Source organism: Eubalaena glacialis, chromosome 7 (assembly GCF_028564815.1).
Source record: "Eubalaena glacialis isolate mEubGla1 chromosome 7, mEubGla1.1.hap2.+ XY, whole genome shotgun sequence".
Taxonomy (NCBI): Eukaryota; Metazoa; Chordata; class Mammalia; order Artiodactyla; family Balaenidae; genus Eubalaena; species Eubalaena glacialis.
In genome coordinates, this window is record NC_083722.1 from 107,612,787 (window position 1) to 107,627,073 (window position 14,287).

General features: G+C 42.7%; 1 protein-coding gene across 1 annotated transcript in view; it reads left to right on the forward strand.

The window, feature by feature from the left end:
* The first annotated feature begins 968 nt into the window (after positions 1-968).
* SYN2 (synapsin II) overlaps positions 969-14,287 on the forward strand; it is a 175,501-nt gene continuing 162,182 nt past the window's right edge. Inside the window, exon 1 of the mRNA XM_061197278.1 lies at positions 969-1,543. Coding sequence (XP_061053261.1) covers positions 1,158-1,543 — 386 coding nt within the window. The 5' untranslated portion in view covers positions 969-1,157. The remainder of the gene's footprint in view (positions 1,544-14,287) is intronic.

The following is a 14,287-nucleotide window of genomic DNA, read 5'->3' on the forward strand; positions in this document are numbered from 1 at the left end:
AGGTGGTAATCAGAAAGCCTTCATGGAGGTCGAGGCAGATCTGGCCAATGAATGAACTGGAAAAAACAAACAGAAAGATCTTGAAGACGTGACCTTCTTGATACTACGTAGGATGCACCAATGCCTGTAAGCAAGGACGCAGAAGGGGTGGGGGAGCCTTAGATATTCCACTCAGGGGTCCTGCAGGGGGGGATCTCCAGACTTACACATGTTTCCTCTCTCTTGTGCAAGAGATGGGGGAGAGGAGTAGGTGCTCTGAGGTGAGCCATCCCTAAGGTGCAGGTGCTGAAAGTGCATCCCACACATCCTTCCAAGGCAGGTGGAGAGGGTCTGTCTCCCACCCCCTTTCTCCCCAAAGTAGAGGAGATGACCCTTCGCTTCCCCACTAGGTCTTGTCTTGCCACCTTAGGGTAGGGGGATGTCTTTCTCTCCCAGCACTGAGGAAGGGATAGTTCTTTTTTATCTCACCATAGGGTGTGTGTGTGTGTGTGTGTGTGTGTGTGCATGTCCGCGCGCGCGAGGGGAATGGCTTCTTTCACACCTCAGGGTGGGGAGGTTGACACCTTTCTTTCCTCCAAAGGGAGTGGGGACAGTTTCCCTCTCCTCCATCTCGGGTGGGACACGGTTCTTTTCTCCCCCAATCAAAAAGGTGGTAGGGGCTCTGGGCTCCCTTGTCCCTATTCTTGGGGAGCAGGACTAGCTTCCACGCCCTCCCCAGAGAGCCACGCTCAGGTCGCAGGAGGCCTGGTCCTCCCTATACCGCGAGTCCCCAGCCCCCGCAGGCCCGCTGCTCACAGCCAGCGGCACCGGCTGCGAGTCTGGGGCGGCACCGGTTGCGAGTCTGGGGCGGCGCCGGCTCTGCGGCGCGGGGCGGGACAACCCGTGGCCCCGCCCCCGGCTCCGCCCTCTCCCTGGCGCTGAGCCTCGCACCTCCCCGCCCGCCCGGCCCAGTTGGCCGCGGCTGTCTGCTTGGCTCGCGCGCCGCGCACCAAGCCTCAGCCGCCTCAGCCGCCTCAGCCGCCTCAGCCGCCTCAGCCGCCTCAGCCGCCTCAGCCGCCTCAGCCGCCTCAGCCGCCTCAGCCCCCGCCGCCGCTTCCGTCTCGCCCTCAGCGCCTCCCGGCTCCACCGCCCCGCGCGCCCTCAGCCCCTCAAGCCAGATGATGAACTTCCTGCGGCGCCGGCTGTCCGACAGCAGCTTCATCGCCAACCTGCCCAATGGCTACATGACTGACCTGCAGCGGCCGGAGCCCCAGCAGCCGCCGCCCCCCGGCCCGGGCGCGGCCTCGGCCTCGTCTGCGCCCCCGGTCGCCTCGCCGGGCCCCGAGCGGAGGCCGCCGCCCGCCCCGGCGCCCGCGCCGCATCCCGCGCCGCAGCCGACCCCGGCGCCGTCGGTGGGCAGCAGCTTCTTCAGCTCGCTCTCCCAGGCGGTGAAGCAAACGGCAGCCTCGGCCGGGCTGGTGGACGCGCCCGCGCCCGCGCCCGCGCCCGCCGCCACCAGGAAGGCCAAGGTGCTGCTGGTCGTCGACGAGCCGCACACCGACTGGTAGGTACCCGGCCGCCGCCGCCCGGGGCTCGGGGCCGCTCCGAGGATGCTCCGGCTCCCAGGGAGGTGTCAGAGCAACGAAAAGGAGGGTCTGGGGTCCCGCCGCGAGGAGAGGGGGTCCAGCGAGCGTGTGTGTGTCGAGGGCGGGGGGAGGCACTGGTCAGCCTGGAAAGGTGAAGCCTGCGGTAAAATAGCCCCTCAGTTGACTCAAATCCCCCAACACATAAATTCTGGAGCTACTATCCAACAGGGAAGAGTCTTAAGAAATAGTCTTTTTTTTTTTTCTTTTTTGAGGGAGGGGTGGAGGGAACAGACTTTTCTGCCTCGATACATCAAAGCTGAGGTGAAAAGGGTCCCAGATCCCCCGAGGGACATTAAGGCCAATAAGAAAGGTTCTGCTTTATGGGCCCCAGGGCGAATCAGGAATGGAAATGGGTATTTGGGGGCGGGGAAGGGAGAGGGCGAGGGGGTATTTTTTCACCTGGTCCGATTAAGGCTGGTGTCAGTACTGACATCAAAGTTGATCAGATCACAGGTGTGGGAGCCCAGGTGTACATGGACTTGTTCCCGTGCAGCGTGGTGAACTCGTTTAAGAATAATACAATTCTTGTATTTTCTGCAGCCCCAAATATTCTTGTATTTTCCCAAATCCCCAATTTGTGGATTAAAAAAAAATTTTTTTAGGGGGGGAGTATGTGTTTTGGGGTGGAAGTGATGGTGGCTTTTTCCAGCTGGAAGGATGATGACCGAGGTATTCTGCATCATTAAATATTCTGGATCATTAAAGGGACACAAATAAAAAGAGATGTGCCTTAATGCAGAAGATGGGAAACTTAAAAAATTCTTCTTTTTTTTTTTTAAGGGATATTCCAACTTGGAATGGTGAAGGCTGAGGGAATATGTGACCTCTAGTCGATAAAAGCATGAATGAGGTCTATTTAAGACAAATTAGTTAAAAGAGGCTTTGTTTTGTGGAGGAGGAAGTTGACCCAGGGGATGGTTAGGGTGGGAGGTGATAGTGGAATTGACTGGTGAAGGGCTTGAAGAAGTGAAGAGGTGAGGAAAAGGGGTTGCTTTTTGTTCTGGAACATGGCAAGGGTATTTTTTTTTTTTTCCTTTCTTCACAAGAGTTAAGGTTGGAGACTAGACCTAAGTCTTTCCTCCCAAGAGGGAGGCACAGAGGGACCACAGAGCTATTTATCTCCATTTCCTCTTCTGGCTGCTTCCCTGGTTTTCTCTCTCTATCATTTTCTCACTGGGAGACCCGGACGGAGAGAGTGCTGGCGTGGCTGTGATAAAAGTGAGATGTGGATGTGGAGATGCCCTCCTGCTGACTTGTGTAGTTGGCTTTTTCTTAGGACAGCAGAGTAGAAAACCTGAAGGGACCTTTGTAAGGAAATGACACAGGCACACGCAAGAGTGTAATGGGGAAAGTAAGAGAGTATATGATGATGCCATTGGCAGTCCCCTAGGAGAATTACTCTAACTCAGTTCAAATCAACAAGTGCTTATTAAGTGGGAAGTGAAGGTAGCTAAGCTTTATTGAGCATCTGTTATATGCCAAACCCTGTACTAGGTGCACTAATATATATCTTGTTGAATTTTCACCACCAAACTGAGGCTTAGAGAAAATAAGTAACGTGTTCACAGTCAAATGGTAGAACCAGAATTTGAACTTAGGCCTATTTGACTCCACTTTTGCCACTCTCTTATGTTATATTGCCTCATTATTATTATTATATTATTAGCAATATTAATAATTGGCCCCCTCTAGGGGCTAGGCAGTGTACAGGCCTTACAGAGAACTCACTCAAATTTGGGAGACAAAATGAAAACATGAAACAGTTAACAAAAAGGAATCTAGAATAATTAGTTGAGACTGGTGTTTCAGGCTTTCAATAAATGGAGTGATTAGAGTTATTGAGAGTGAGGGTCAGAGTTATTGGAGAAAGCTTCACAAAGGATGAGTCTTGAAGAAAGACCAGGAAAAGGAGAGGAAAAATGAGAATGAAATTGGTGCTTCATTTTTTATGGAAGAATCTGACCCTCCTATACCTGGTCCTGATCTCCTTTCCTGTTGAAGGCGTTTGTTTTGGGTGTAATTACTAGTTAGGTACCCGCAGGTAGGGAGACACTCATTTGTATGGGTATGTGTTTATAACTGCTTCAGTGTCTTGGGATTTGAAACTCTCCTTGGATAGTATTATTCTCGAGGAAGACTGCCTGCCTGGCATGAACCACAGAACTTGCCTTGCCCAGGAGACTAGACTTCTGATGGAAGAAATAGAAGCCACTTTCCTGTAGGCTGACTCCCAACTGTTTTCTGATTTTCTCTAAAGTGATAACATTGATTTATTAAAACTCATAAACCCAGTTTGAGTCTAGTGCTTGACAGCAGTTCTGTGCTTCTGTGTTTCTGTGCTTAATGGCAGTTCTCAGAATTTTGCAGAGTCTGTCTTCTTTTAAGGTGTCTGTATTTGTTAAAAATATCTCAGTTAAATATTGGTGAGTGGTTTTATTGAAAGGTCTCTATGAATTAAGGCGCAGATGCCTGTTTATGACAAGCTCAGTGACTTTAAAAGGTGCTTTTTGCTCTAAAGACTGATTTTAATAGATTTGTCTCACAGTTTAAGCTACCTAGATAGTATTCTGTGAGCAGGTGTCATACATGCCCGATATTATTTTCCTGGTACTTGAATAGGAAGTCAGAGTATAGCCTCCCAGTAAAATTTAAGAATATTGGTCCCATTTGAATTATGGAATGCTAAAATTCGGAGGGTTTTAACAACTATTTAAATAATTGGAGATTTAAAGGAGGGCTTAAAATAGGCAGCCTCTCAGAGCAGCCTTGATACACAGCAGATTCTTTTGAATTTCTGTAGTGTAACTGTGGGCAATGGAATCTGGGGATCTTATCACTGGCCAGGTTGATGGGAAAATCGGAGGGTGTTTCTCTCTTTCTTTTGCTTGAAATGTGTTTTCATTGGTTGCCTGAGCTCTTTAGGTTAATTGTACATTAACGGATCACTGAAAAATATTTCTGTTCCACTAAAACGTGATATCAAGCTCATTATATACCTTTTTAGTTAATTATTACTAGTTTTAAAATATATATATATATATATGTATGCCTGAAAATGCATGTCTTCTTTCAAGGTTCGTACCTAAATTAGAAGTGCAGTTAAGATTGCATTTTAACGATCTTTGTGCTTAAACAAGGAACAAGCATCCATTTGTATATGTTGTTTTTTCTGTGTTTTACCTTCTCACTGGTTATGAGGTAAGTTTTCTCTCAGATTCTCCCCTGCCTCTGTTCCAGTGATTCCAATTCCAGTGACCAAGTAGGCTTTTTCAACCTCGAATGTCTCAATGTTTGAATTTGAAAATCAGTATAACAGGCATTCTAGAGATTATCTAGAGTATCTAGAGACTGCAGATTTGATAAGTCCACAGATGTTTATTGAACACCTCTGTATAGAGTATATATGCTAAGAAAAATGAGACATAGTATCTCTCTTCTAAGATCTTTCCATCTGGCTGGATAGACAAGATAAATACATTAAAAAAAAAAGTTTACTAAAAACTTCCCCTTGTATTTGAACTATGGTCCTTGCATCAGCAGAATAGGCATCAACCAGGAGCTTTTTGAACTGCAGATTATCGGGTCCCACCTGACGCCTACTGAATCACACTTTGCATTTGAATAAGATCTCCAGGTGATTCACAAGCACGTTAAATTTAAGATGCACTGAACTAAAGGGTATGTGATTAGTGCTAGAGATGTGGCAACAACACCAAGTACTATCACTTTTTGAGCAACTGCTATATGTCACATGTGGTACCGAGTTCTTTACAAATATCATTTAATCCCTACCACAACAGTGTATTGTACTGTAGACGTTTAAAAGAGGGAGAGATGGATGTGGGCTAGAATGGGAAGGGAATGCTTCATGGAAGTAGTGAGATTTGAACTGAGCCTTGAAGAATTTAAATCAAAAGAGATAGGTTGGCTCAGTCCAGACAGTGGATGGTATAAGGAAAGTGCACTGGGGAAGTACAGAAGTCTGGACCAGTGCTTGTGTGTAGTTCTAGAAAAATATTTGAATTGAAACTTGGGGGGAAAGCTCCAGTGAGGTTTGAGGCTTCTCTCTGCCAAATATTTTATCTACATGTCCTGTTTCTAACACAAACATACTGATTATACATTGAATTTCATTGTTCATAGCAACAGTAGCTTATAGCTTAGAATTCTAGGTTATTAGAGCTGGAAGATAACCCGGGTTACTTTACAAATGGGGGAAATTTTTAAAATAAATTTATTTATTTTTTTGACTGCGTTGGCTCTTCGTTGCTGCGTGCAGGCTTTCTCTAGTTGCGGCGAGCGGGGGCTACTCTTCGTTTCGGTGCGCAGACTTCTCATTGCGGTGGCTTCTCTTGTTGTGGAGCACAGGCTCTAGGTGTGCGGGCTTCAGTAGTTGTGGCACACAGGCTCAGTAGTTGTGGTGCAGGGGCTTAGTTGCTCCGTGGCATGTGGGATCTTCCAGGACCAGGGCTCGAACCCGTGTCCCCTGCATTGGCAGGTGGATTCTTAACGACTGCACCAGCTGGGAAGTCCCATAAATGGGGGAAATCTTGTTCTGAAGAAGCAAAGTGGCTTGTTCAGATTTACTCAGAACTAGGATCTGGAACTTCAGTCTTTCTTCTAAGCCCAGAGAAATGGAACGATTTGCCCAAGGTCAAATAAGAAGTTAGTGAGAGAATGGAAACCAGAATTCGCATCTTCTGACTCTTAAGTTACTCTATGAGTAGATTCTTTAAATTTAACCTTTTTTCTCCTCAAAAATTCTGTTTGTGTCTGCTGCTTTTAAAGAGTCACTGTGGAGTTGTAAGTGCTTAAAAAAGAACCACATGAGCATATTGCACTATATCCCCACTAGCGGTTTCACTGTCTTATTTGTGTTATTGTTGTTTCAACAAAGGTCATTGTAAAATGGTTGAAGGAGACTCTTAATTAGAGACCTAGTCATCAAACTCCAACAATATATAATAAAGTTAGTAGGACTGCGCTACTATGATGACCTTGCTTTCAGGGACCCATTTTTACCTTAGTGTCCCTGTCTGCCTAAGATTGCTTACTGTCTTTCTGTACCCAAGTTCAGGTCTATGGTAATATTAGCCTTTTCAATATCTTGCTAAGCAAAATGTAATGGAGGCCTAATTAGCAAGTTTTCCAGAATTGCCTACCTTCCCCTCAAATTTACAAAACAGTTTTAACTGGGATATGTTCAGTGCAGTGGAGCATCTAAACACAAGCCAGGTGCTGGGGATATAAGGTTAAGTTGGGCATAGGCCTTGTCCCCTGGGATCTTCCAGTCCAGCAGGGGAGAGGACAGACATTTAAATAGGATTTTAGTACAGTATGGTAATTAGCATGCATAGGATGCTGTGGGAGCAGAGAGGAATGAAGATGTTGCGTTTAGAAATGTTTGTACCATTAAAAATGTGCCACTGTGTATTCTTTGATAAACCACTTTGCCTCTTTGGAGTTTGATTTTCTAAACTCTGTCAAATGAGAGGATTGAAACATTCTCTAAGATCCTTTACAGCACTACATTATTTCCATGTTACAGTTTTTGTGCCATTTTCTTTCAAAAGCTTTAGCTCTATGATTTATTCTATGTGGTAATGCTTGTAAATCTTTGGAAGGGGAGGCATAGGTCAGTACATGGCTAAACATGTCCTTGGATGAAAAGCTCATCTTCGAGTACTCTCCAATCAGTACCCCTTTCTTACAGTGTTGCTACCATGTGGTATCCTGAAAAAAAGGGGCTAATCCTGTAATACCCACTGTGTATGTTTCCTACTCAGTAATGGGAATTGTGGACTTGTGGTTGAATTCCTCTCTCCCTGATAGCTCTAAGAACTTTTGTATACATATGTTGAAGTGTTGGCTAACAGCATTTATTTCCTGATCCCTGCCACGTGCACTGTGTTGTACAGTTTGCACAACATATTCATACCCAATGTCTCATTTTATCTTCAAATGATGAAAAAACAGACTCATAAAAGTAGTCGCTTTCCAAATATTAAATAGCTATTAAGCTCTCCAGCTTGCCCTTTTCTGATGTGCATGAACACCCCACGCTTGCACTTCCTTCCTTTCTGGAGAACAGCTATTGTGCTCTCTGCTTCTTCCCCTCTCTCAGCCTAGGCACTAAGATGTCTTTGTTTACTGGAGCCTTTCTCAGATTTTAGAGTCTGTTCTTTCTTTTTTCTTTCTATCTAGGACCATTCTTCCATTCCATTCCTCCCAAGCACAGCTTTAATCCCTTTCCAGGATATATACCTCTCGTCTATTTCTCCGCTCAAGGGGTCTAACAACTTTATGCAGTAACTTTAGCCCGATTTAATCCTACAAAAAGAGGCTTGGGCTTTGCGGGGGGGAAATTGAAGTCCCCTTTCTCTATTGTGGACTTGAATCCTTAGAGGGCCCTAATATTAATAGTAGCACAGCTGAAGACTGTTTTCTTTTACACTTCCAGGTTTCAGTGATATAGAATGAGTTTTTTGTTGTTCTTGTCAGACCCTGTGATGTGACTCAGGGACACATATGGATATAATTCCCTCTGCAGTCCCTATTACCCCCTGAGGAATAGCTGATGATGAGAATTTAAGTTCTATAGAGTCCTATGTTTACTAACATTTTAACTGTGGGGCAACTGCTGATGATGAGAATTTAAGTTCTATAGAGTCCTATGTTTACTAACATTTTAACTGCGGGGCAAAAGGGCAGCAGTGAAAGATTGATCTCTAATCAGTTAGCAAAGAGCTACTAACTCCAGTGTGTTAGTTTCCATGAAGGCTACAAAGTAAGTGAAATACTTGGAATCAGACAATTATATAATACATGCTTTCACTTTTGAGAACTTGTAGGGAATCTCAAGGCAGGCAAAATTAGCATTGTCTAGTGGAAAGAGCATCGCAAACATTTAAAACATCTGGGTCAAGCCTCTACTCTGCCGTGTAACTTTTTGTGTCACCATAGGCAGTTTAACTCTTTAAGCCTCTTTTTCTATTTCAAAAATTAGGGATTTGAGCTAAATCATTTATCTTCAGAGTCCTTTAGAAACCACTTTAGAAATTCTAAAGGTTAGATAGTTTGACAGTATAAAGAGTTGTTCAGAGAAGGAAGAAATCCCTGTGGGCTGGTGGTGAAGTCAGAAAATATTTCACAGAAGGGGCTAGGTCTGAGCTAGGCTTTCAAGGCTGAGGGAGATTTAGATTGGTGAGGAAGGAGAGAGGCATTTCAGTTAAAAGGAAGAGAAAGAGCAAAATCATAAACAACAGTGAGTAAAATGTGTGTAAGGGAGCTTTAGGCTAGTCAGCACACAGGTTTCAGGGCAGGGAAAAGAGGGAGCGAGGTTTGGATAAGCGGGGTGGGAGAAATGATGGCAATAATATCTAATGTGTCGAGTATACAATGTGATAGGTAGGTGTTCCAAGTAGATGTATTAACTGATTTACTAAGTTATGAAATAGATTACTGTTGTTAACCTAATTTTGCAAATGAGGAAACGCATAGTGAATTCAGGATTTGAATCCAGGTAGTGCAGCTCCGAGACCACGCGCTTATCCACCATGCTCTATAATCACTAGGTAACAGTGTTCCAAATTTCTCCTTGGCACTAAGCACCTTGGTGTTTCTTTTCCTCAGTGACATGGACACCTGTTTTACCTCGAGCAATTTCTTGTTCTTTGTGAACTTCAGTTTCTTCATCTATAAAGAGGAGATAAAGTATTTCTCATTCTTATGAGAATCAATTGACATAACCTCTCAAAATGCCTAATGTGACTGGGACCTGGGAAATGTTCAATAAAAGTTCCACCATGACAAGCAGATTTTCATAGCAACTTTGAGGCAACAGCTTACCATATGAGTCTTTATAGGAGCCTTCAAGTCAAGTAAAGTCATTTGTAGACAGGTTTCTATGACACTAAAAGTAATTTTGAAAAATAGGACAAGCCTAAATGAATATTCCTTCATCTTGGTTGGAGTAGTTTGTTGCACATAGTTTAGAAAACACTGATTACTAATGTTTTGAAACAGTCTTGGGGGAAGATGTTTTTGAGATGGCTTGTTTATAGAAACTTTATACTTTGAGCAGTGTCACATCCATTGTCTCATTTAATCCTCCATACGACAGTATTTGTGGGGCAGTAATTAATGTTATTTTCATTTACATATGAAGGAATTAAGATGGGGAGGTTACCCAAGGTCACATAGTCAGGAAGTGACAGAGTCAGGACTCCCACCCAGGTCTCTGCCTTTGGATCTTCTGTATTTTCCTATGGGCTTCCTAGACTGAGTTGCAGGTGCCATAGAGCTAGATGGTGAGCTAATTTAGTTGGAAGCTTGTATTAAGTGAACAATAATATTAGCTCTTCCAGCCATTTATTAAACTTTGTTTTCCATGGGTGTTTAGCTTAATGATTTCCCTTTAGTGCTACCTTGGGATTCTCTTGCAGAAACTGCTAGATTTGACACAAAAAGCCAGTGAACAGAGCCATGGAAGGTGGTCACAGGAAGGATGGGACTGGTATTTATCTTCTCTGGCAAGACTGGAGCCAAAAGACCTCAAGAAACATCGTGGTGTTTTGGACAGCATAGGAGATTGGGAGTCAGAAGGTCTGGGTTTAATTCAGCCATAGCAAGCTTCTATTCTTCTCTGAATCTCAGTTTCCTCATCCTTAAAATTGGAGTAATAAAAGCTGCCCTACTTTCTTCATAGGATTGTTGTGAGGTCAGATTGCAAACTGTAACATACACAACAGATTTAAATATATATGGACTGAAACTGTAGCAACAGGTGGGACTGAGTGTAGATATGAGGAAGAATTCCCCACTTAATTTCCTCTTAAGTATTGTCATGGGCAGTTTTTCTAGTTAATTAGGAGTAAAAATTTAGGGGAGAAAATAGGTTTTTCCCTAGTATCAGGGCTGCTGATTCTAGTCAGAACTGTGGAAATGGTGAATTTTGTTTTTTCACTTTTCTGTGTCTTCTCCCCGCACTGATGCCTTTCACTTTGTGTCCATGGACTCCTGTGACCTGGGACCCATTCCAGAGGTGAACATATTTTCTAAAACAAAATTGGGACATGAGGTCTTGTTTTTCAGTGTAAGAAATAGTCTGAGAGATTTTTAGATGCTGCAATATGGGAATTGGGGGGAAATTTTGGTGGTTGGTGGTTGGAACCTTCTTGAAATCCAGAGGTTCCTGGGAATTGGCCAAATTGTTGTTGGCATCCTTATTTCCTAGCTTTTTGTTTTCAGCAGGCTGAGTTAATCTTTGCTCAGTGTGAGTTGTTAATGGCTGTTGGCAATCCCTTTTCACAAGTTTTTGCATTTTCATAGAAGAAGCTGGAAAATAAAAAATCTTCTCTGACCCTAAGTAATGAATAGTGCAGTTTTAGCGTTAAGATTGGGGGAAAAAGAGAATCATTCTTTATTGCCCCGCACCCACATGAAAAGTCTACTCTTTAAAAGAAAAAACTTGGCAAAGAGGGATGAGATTGATTTTCCTGTAGCCACCAGATGACTTATACAGTCAGATCAGGTTGAAAAATGCACTGAACTGAACTTTCATCCTGGAAGGAAACTGTAGCATATGTGATTCTGTAATTAGGTCACATGTTTAAGTAAAACTTTATAATTTATTATATACTTTGACTTGCATGTGTCATCTCATTTAATTGTCACCTTAACCTTATGAGGTAAGTTGGTATAGTTGCCTGTTTTGATTAGGAAACCAAGGCTCAAAGAGAGTGTGGTTTGCTTAGAGTTACAACATGAAATAGGTAGAGCTGTATGTAAAATCTAGATTCTTCTTTCTCTGTACCCTTTTCTCCTTACTCAGTGCCCCTTTTCTCTGTGCAGCTAAACTTTCTGAGCTCTGCATTAATCAATTATGATCCCTTTGCCTCAAAGCACCAAGAACAGATAAGAAATTGCTTAAGCTGGAAAGTGCCTGTGTGGTCTGTGACAGGTGCTGCGTAGGTTGGTTGAAAAATAACTTAAAGATTGTCTCCTTTCCCTATGTGTTTTTTGTTAATGCTTATAATACTCTGATGACTTAGAGTCCTTCTGGTGCCTCTGGTGTATTTCAGACTGATTTTAAGTTGTCAGGAGAGGGGATTTTCACTCCAGAGCTCAATTCCTTTAAAGCTTCTTATTTTCCTTTTGTACCTGGAAGTTTATTTCTTAGCCAGAGCTCAGGGTGGCATCAGACTTAAGTTCCTACTAAAAAGACTGTTCCCCGCCGATCAATTTTTTTCTGCCCTTTTTTTTTTTCCCACATAGCCGGTCCCTCTCGCTACAGCCCCCTCCCTCTTCCCGTTAATTCTAGCTATAGTTATTTGCAAGATTCTGGGAGTCAAAGGGCAGTGAGTTTGGGGTAGAGAAAGAATCTGAAGCTCCTGTCCCTTCTGACTCCACATGTTCCCTGAATATCGTGGAAGCACCCTGCTGCTGTGTCTACTTAGCAGAACCCTGTGCCTTTCTCCAGACCCTTCAAGAGCAAAGGTCTGGGCGGTGGCCTTGAGGGAAGAAAGACTTCCCAGAGATTCTTCGATGAGTTGATTTGGTTTTTCCCATAGTTAGAGCTTAAAAACAGGCATAGAGATCAGCCTTTTGTTTTGTTTTGTTTTTGGTTTTTTTGGCCTCGCGCATGTGGGATCTTAGTTCCCCGACCAGGGATGGAACCCCGGGCCCTCGGCAGTGAAAGCGCAAAGTCCTAACCACTGGACTGCCAGGGAATTCCCACCTTTTGTTTGTTTTTACTGGTCTACTTCCTTTCTCCTTCTTGGGGATTATTTTGAGGTTTCCCATTTATCTCATTAATTCTTTCATGAAGTATTCCATGGGAACTAGTGCTATAATGCTGAACACAAGAGACGTTGTCCTGTCTTCACAAAGCTTATGGTTTATTTGGGAAGATAGTCAATTAAACAAGCTGTGTAATGAAGGATGATTTATTGTTATATCAACATGATTAAACGAAGTTTTAAATAGAACATGTTTGTCTCAATTTCACCATAGCAGTAGAGCAGCTGCTGTCACATTTTTATGTTCTCTTCCAATATTTGTCCAAAGGCAGGCATATTTTTACATAATTGTGATTGTTGTCTAGCTATAATTTCATATTTTGTTTTTTCTACTTGTAAATAATGTTTACATATTATCATATAGTCTTAATAATTATTAGGTATTTTAATAACTGTTGTACCATGATTTATTCAATTATGTTTCTATTAGAGAACTGTTGACTTCCAATTTTTCAACATTATTACGTAGTAATACCATAGGCGTTCTCAGTTTTCAGGAAATGAACTATTTGATCAAAGATTATGATAATACAACTCTTAGCGTTGGATCTCTTGGCTCAAACCTCAGTGAAGAACGCAGTTAGTTTCCAGAATTAATTAGAATTGCAGGACACATTGATCACTGACACTTCGAATGCCTTTGGGACACTGGGGCTATGCCTTTCTGAGGGTTGCTTAAAAAAAAAATTATGATGATATATGTAGCTTTTGATAGGTACTGCTATATTGCTTCCTATAAAAGGTTTTTTCAGTTTGCAGTCCATCAACTATATTCACTTCACTTTTCAGCATACAATATTATCTTTTTAAGTGTTAATATAATAGGTATAAAAGCAGTATTTGGCTATTTTACCATGTATTTGTACAAGTACAGATGAGTTGAATGTTTTCCCTAATGTTTGTTTATAAATATATTATGTGAAATGATTGCTCTGGTTTTTTGGCATTTTACTGGTTGATTTGCTAACTTGACAGTTTGATTTTGAATGGGATATTCATTGTCAATGAAGAGGAATGGATAACAGTGCGTAGAATGTCTTCTTGGGGATTTGCTCTAATTTGACAAAAAACTTCTGTGATTGTGGCGTCAAGGGTCAGATTCTTTGAGCTAGAGTCAGTACTCTGTGTAGGACTGACACCTGTGGGGTCTGTACTGGGCTGTGAGTTCCTTCAGGGCAAGGGCCATGTTTTACTCTTTGACTCAGCATTTAGCAGCCTGGCCAATAATAGGCCTCAAAAAATTGTTGAAGGAATATGACTTTCTTGGGACAGTCTCCTTCTCTAAATATCATTCTCACATCTTCACCATTTAAAATTCATTCTTTGGTTCTCAATGACTTTCTAATCTTGGAGGCCTCTAGGAATTTATAAATACCTGTAAAGGATACCTCCTGGAATTTATAAATACTTCTAGGATTTATAAATACCATCAATGCCGTGGTGGTCTCAGGCAACATATCGGAGATTATAACCACAATACGAGAGCAATACTCTATAGGGGTGGAATAAAAAATAGATACCTGGTGATGGAGGAGTGGAGAGGGGGTGAGAGAGATGCTCAGAAGAGTAGTAGGAAGTTGCCAAGAATAAACCTCATCTATTGCAGAGAATCCCAGGAATATGAGAACAGGAATGTAATCTTAGTGGTCACCTGAGCTTTGGTGTCCTTATGTGTAAATGTGGATGAGAATGCATACTTTCCAGGGTTGTTGTGAGACTTTATTTAAATAAGGTAGGTTATAAAAGTGCTTTGTAAACTCTAAAGTGCTATGTGAATAAAAAAATCATTGTTATCATCACCATCATGTAGGTAACCAAGGAGCAGAGGGATAAAGTTACTTTTATTTTTTGCCAGGAGCTAGA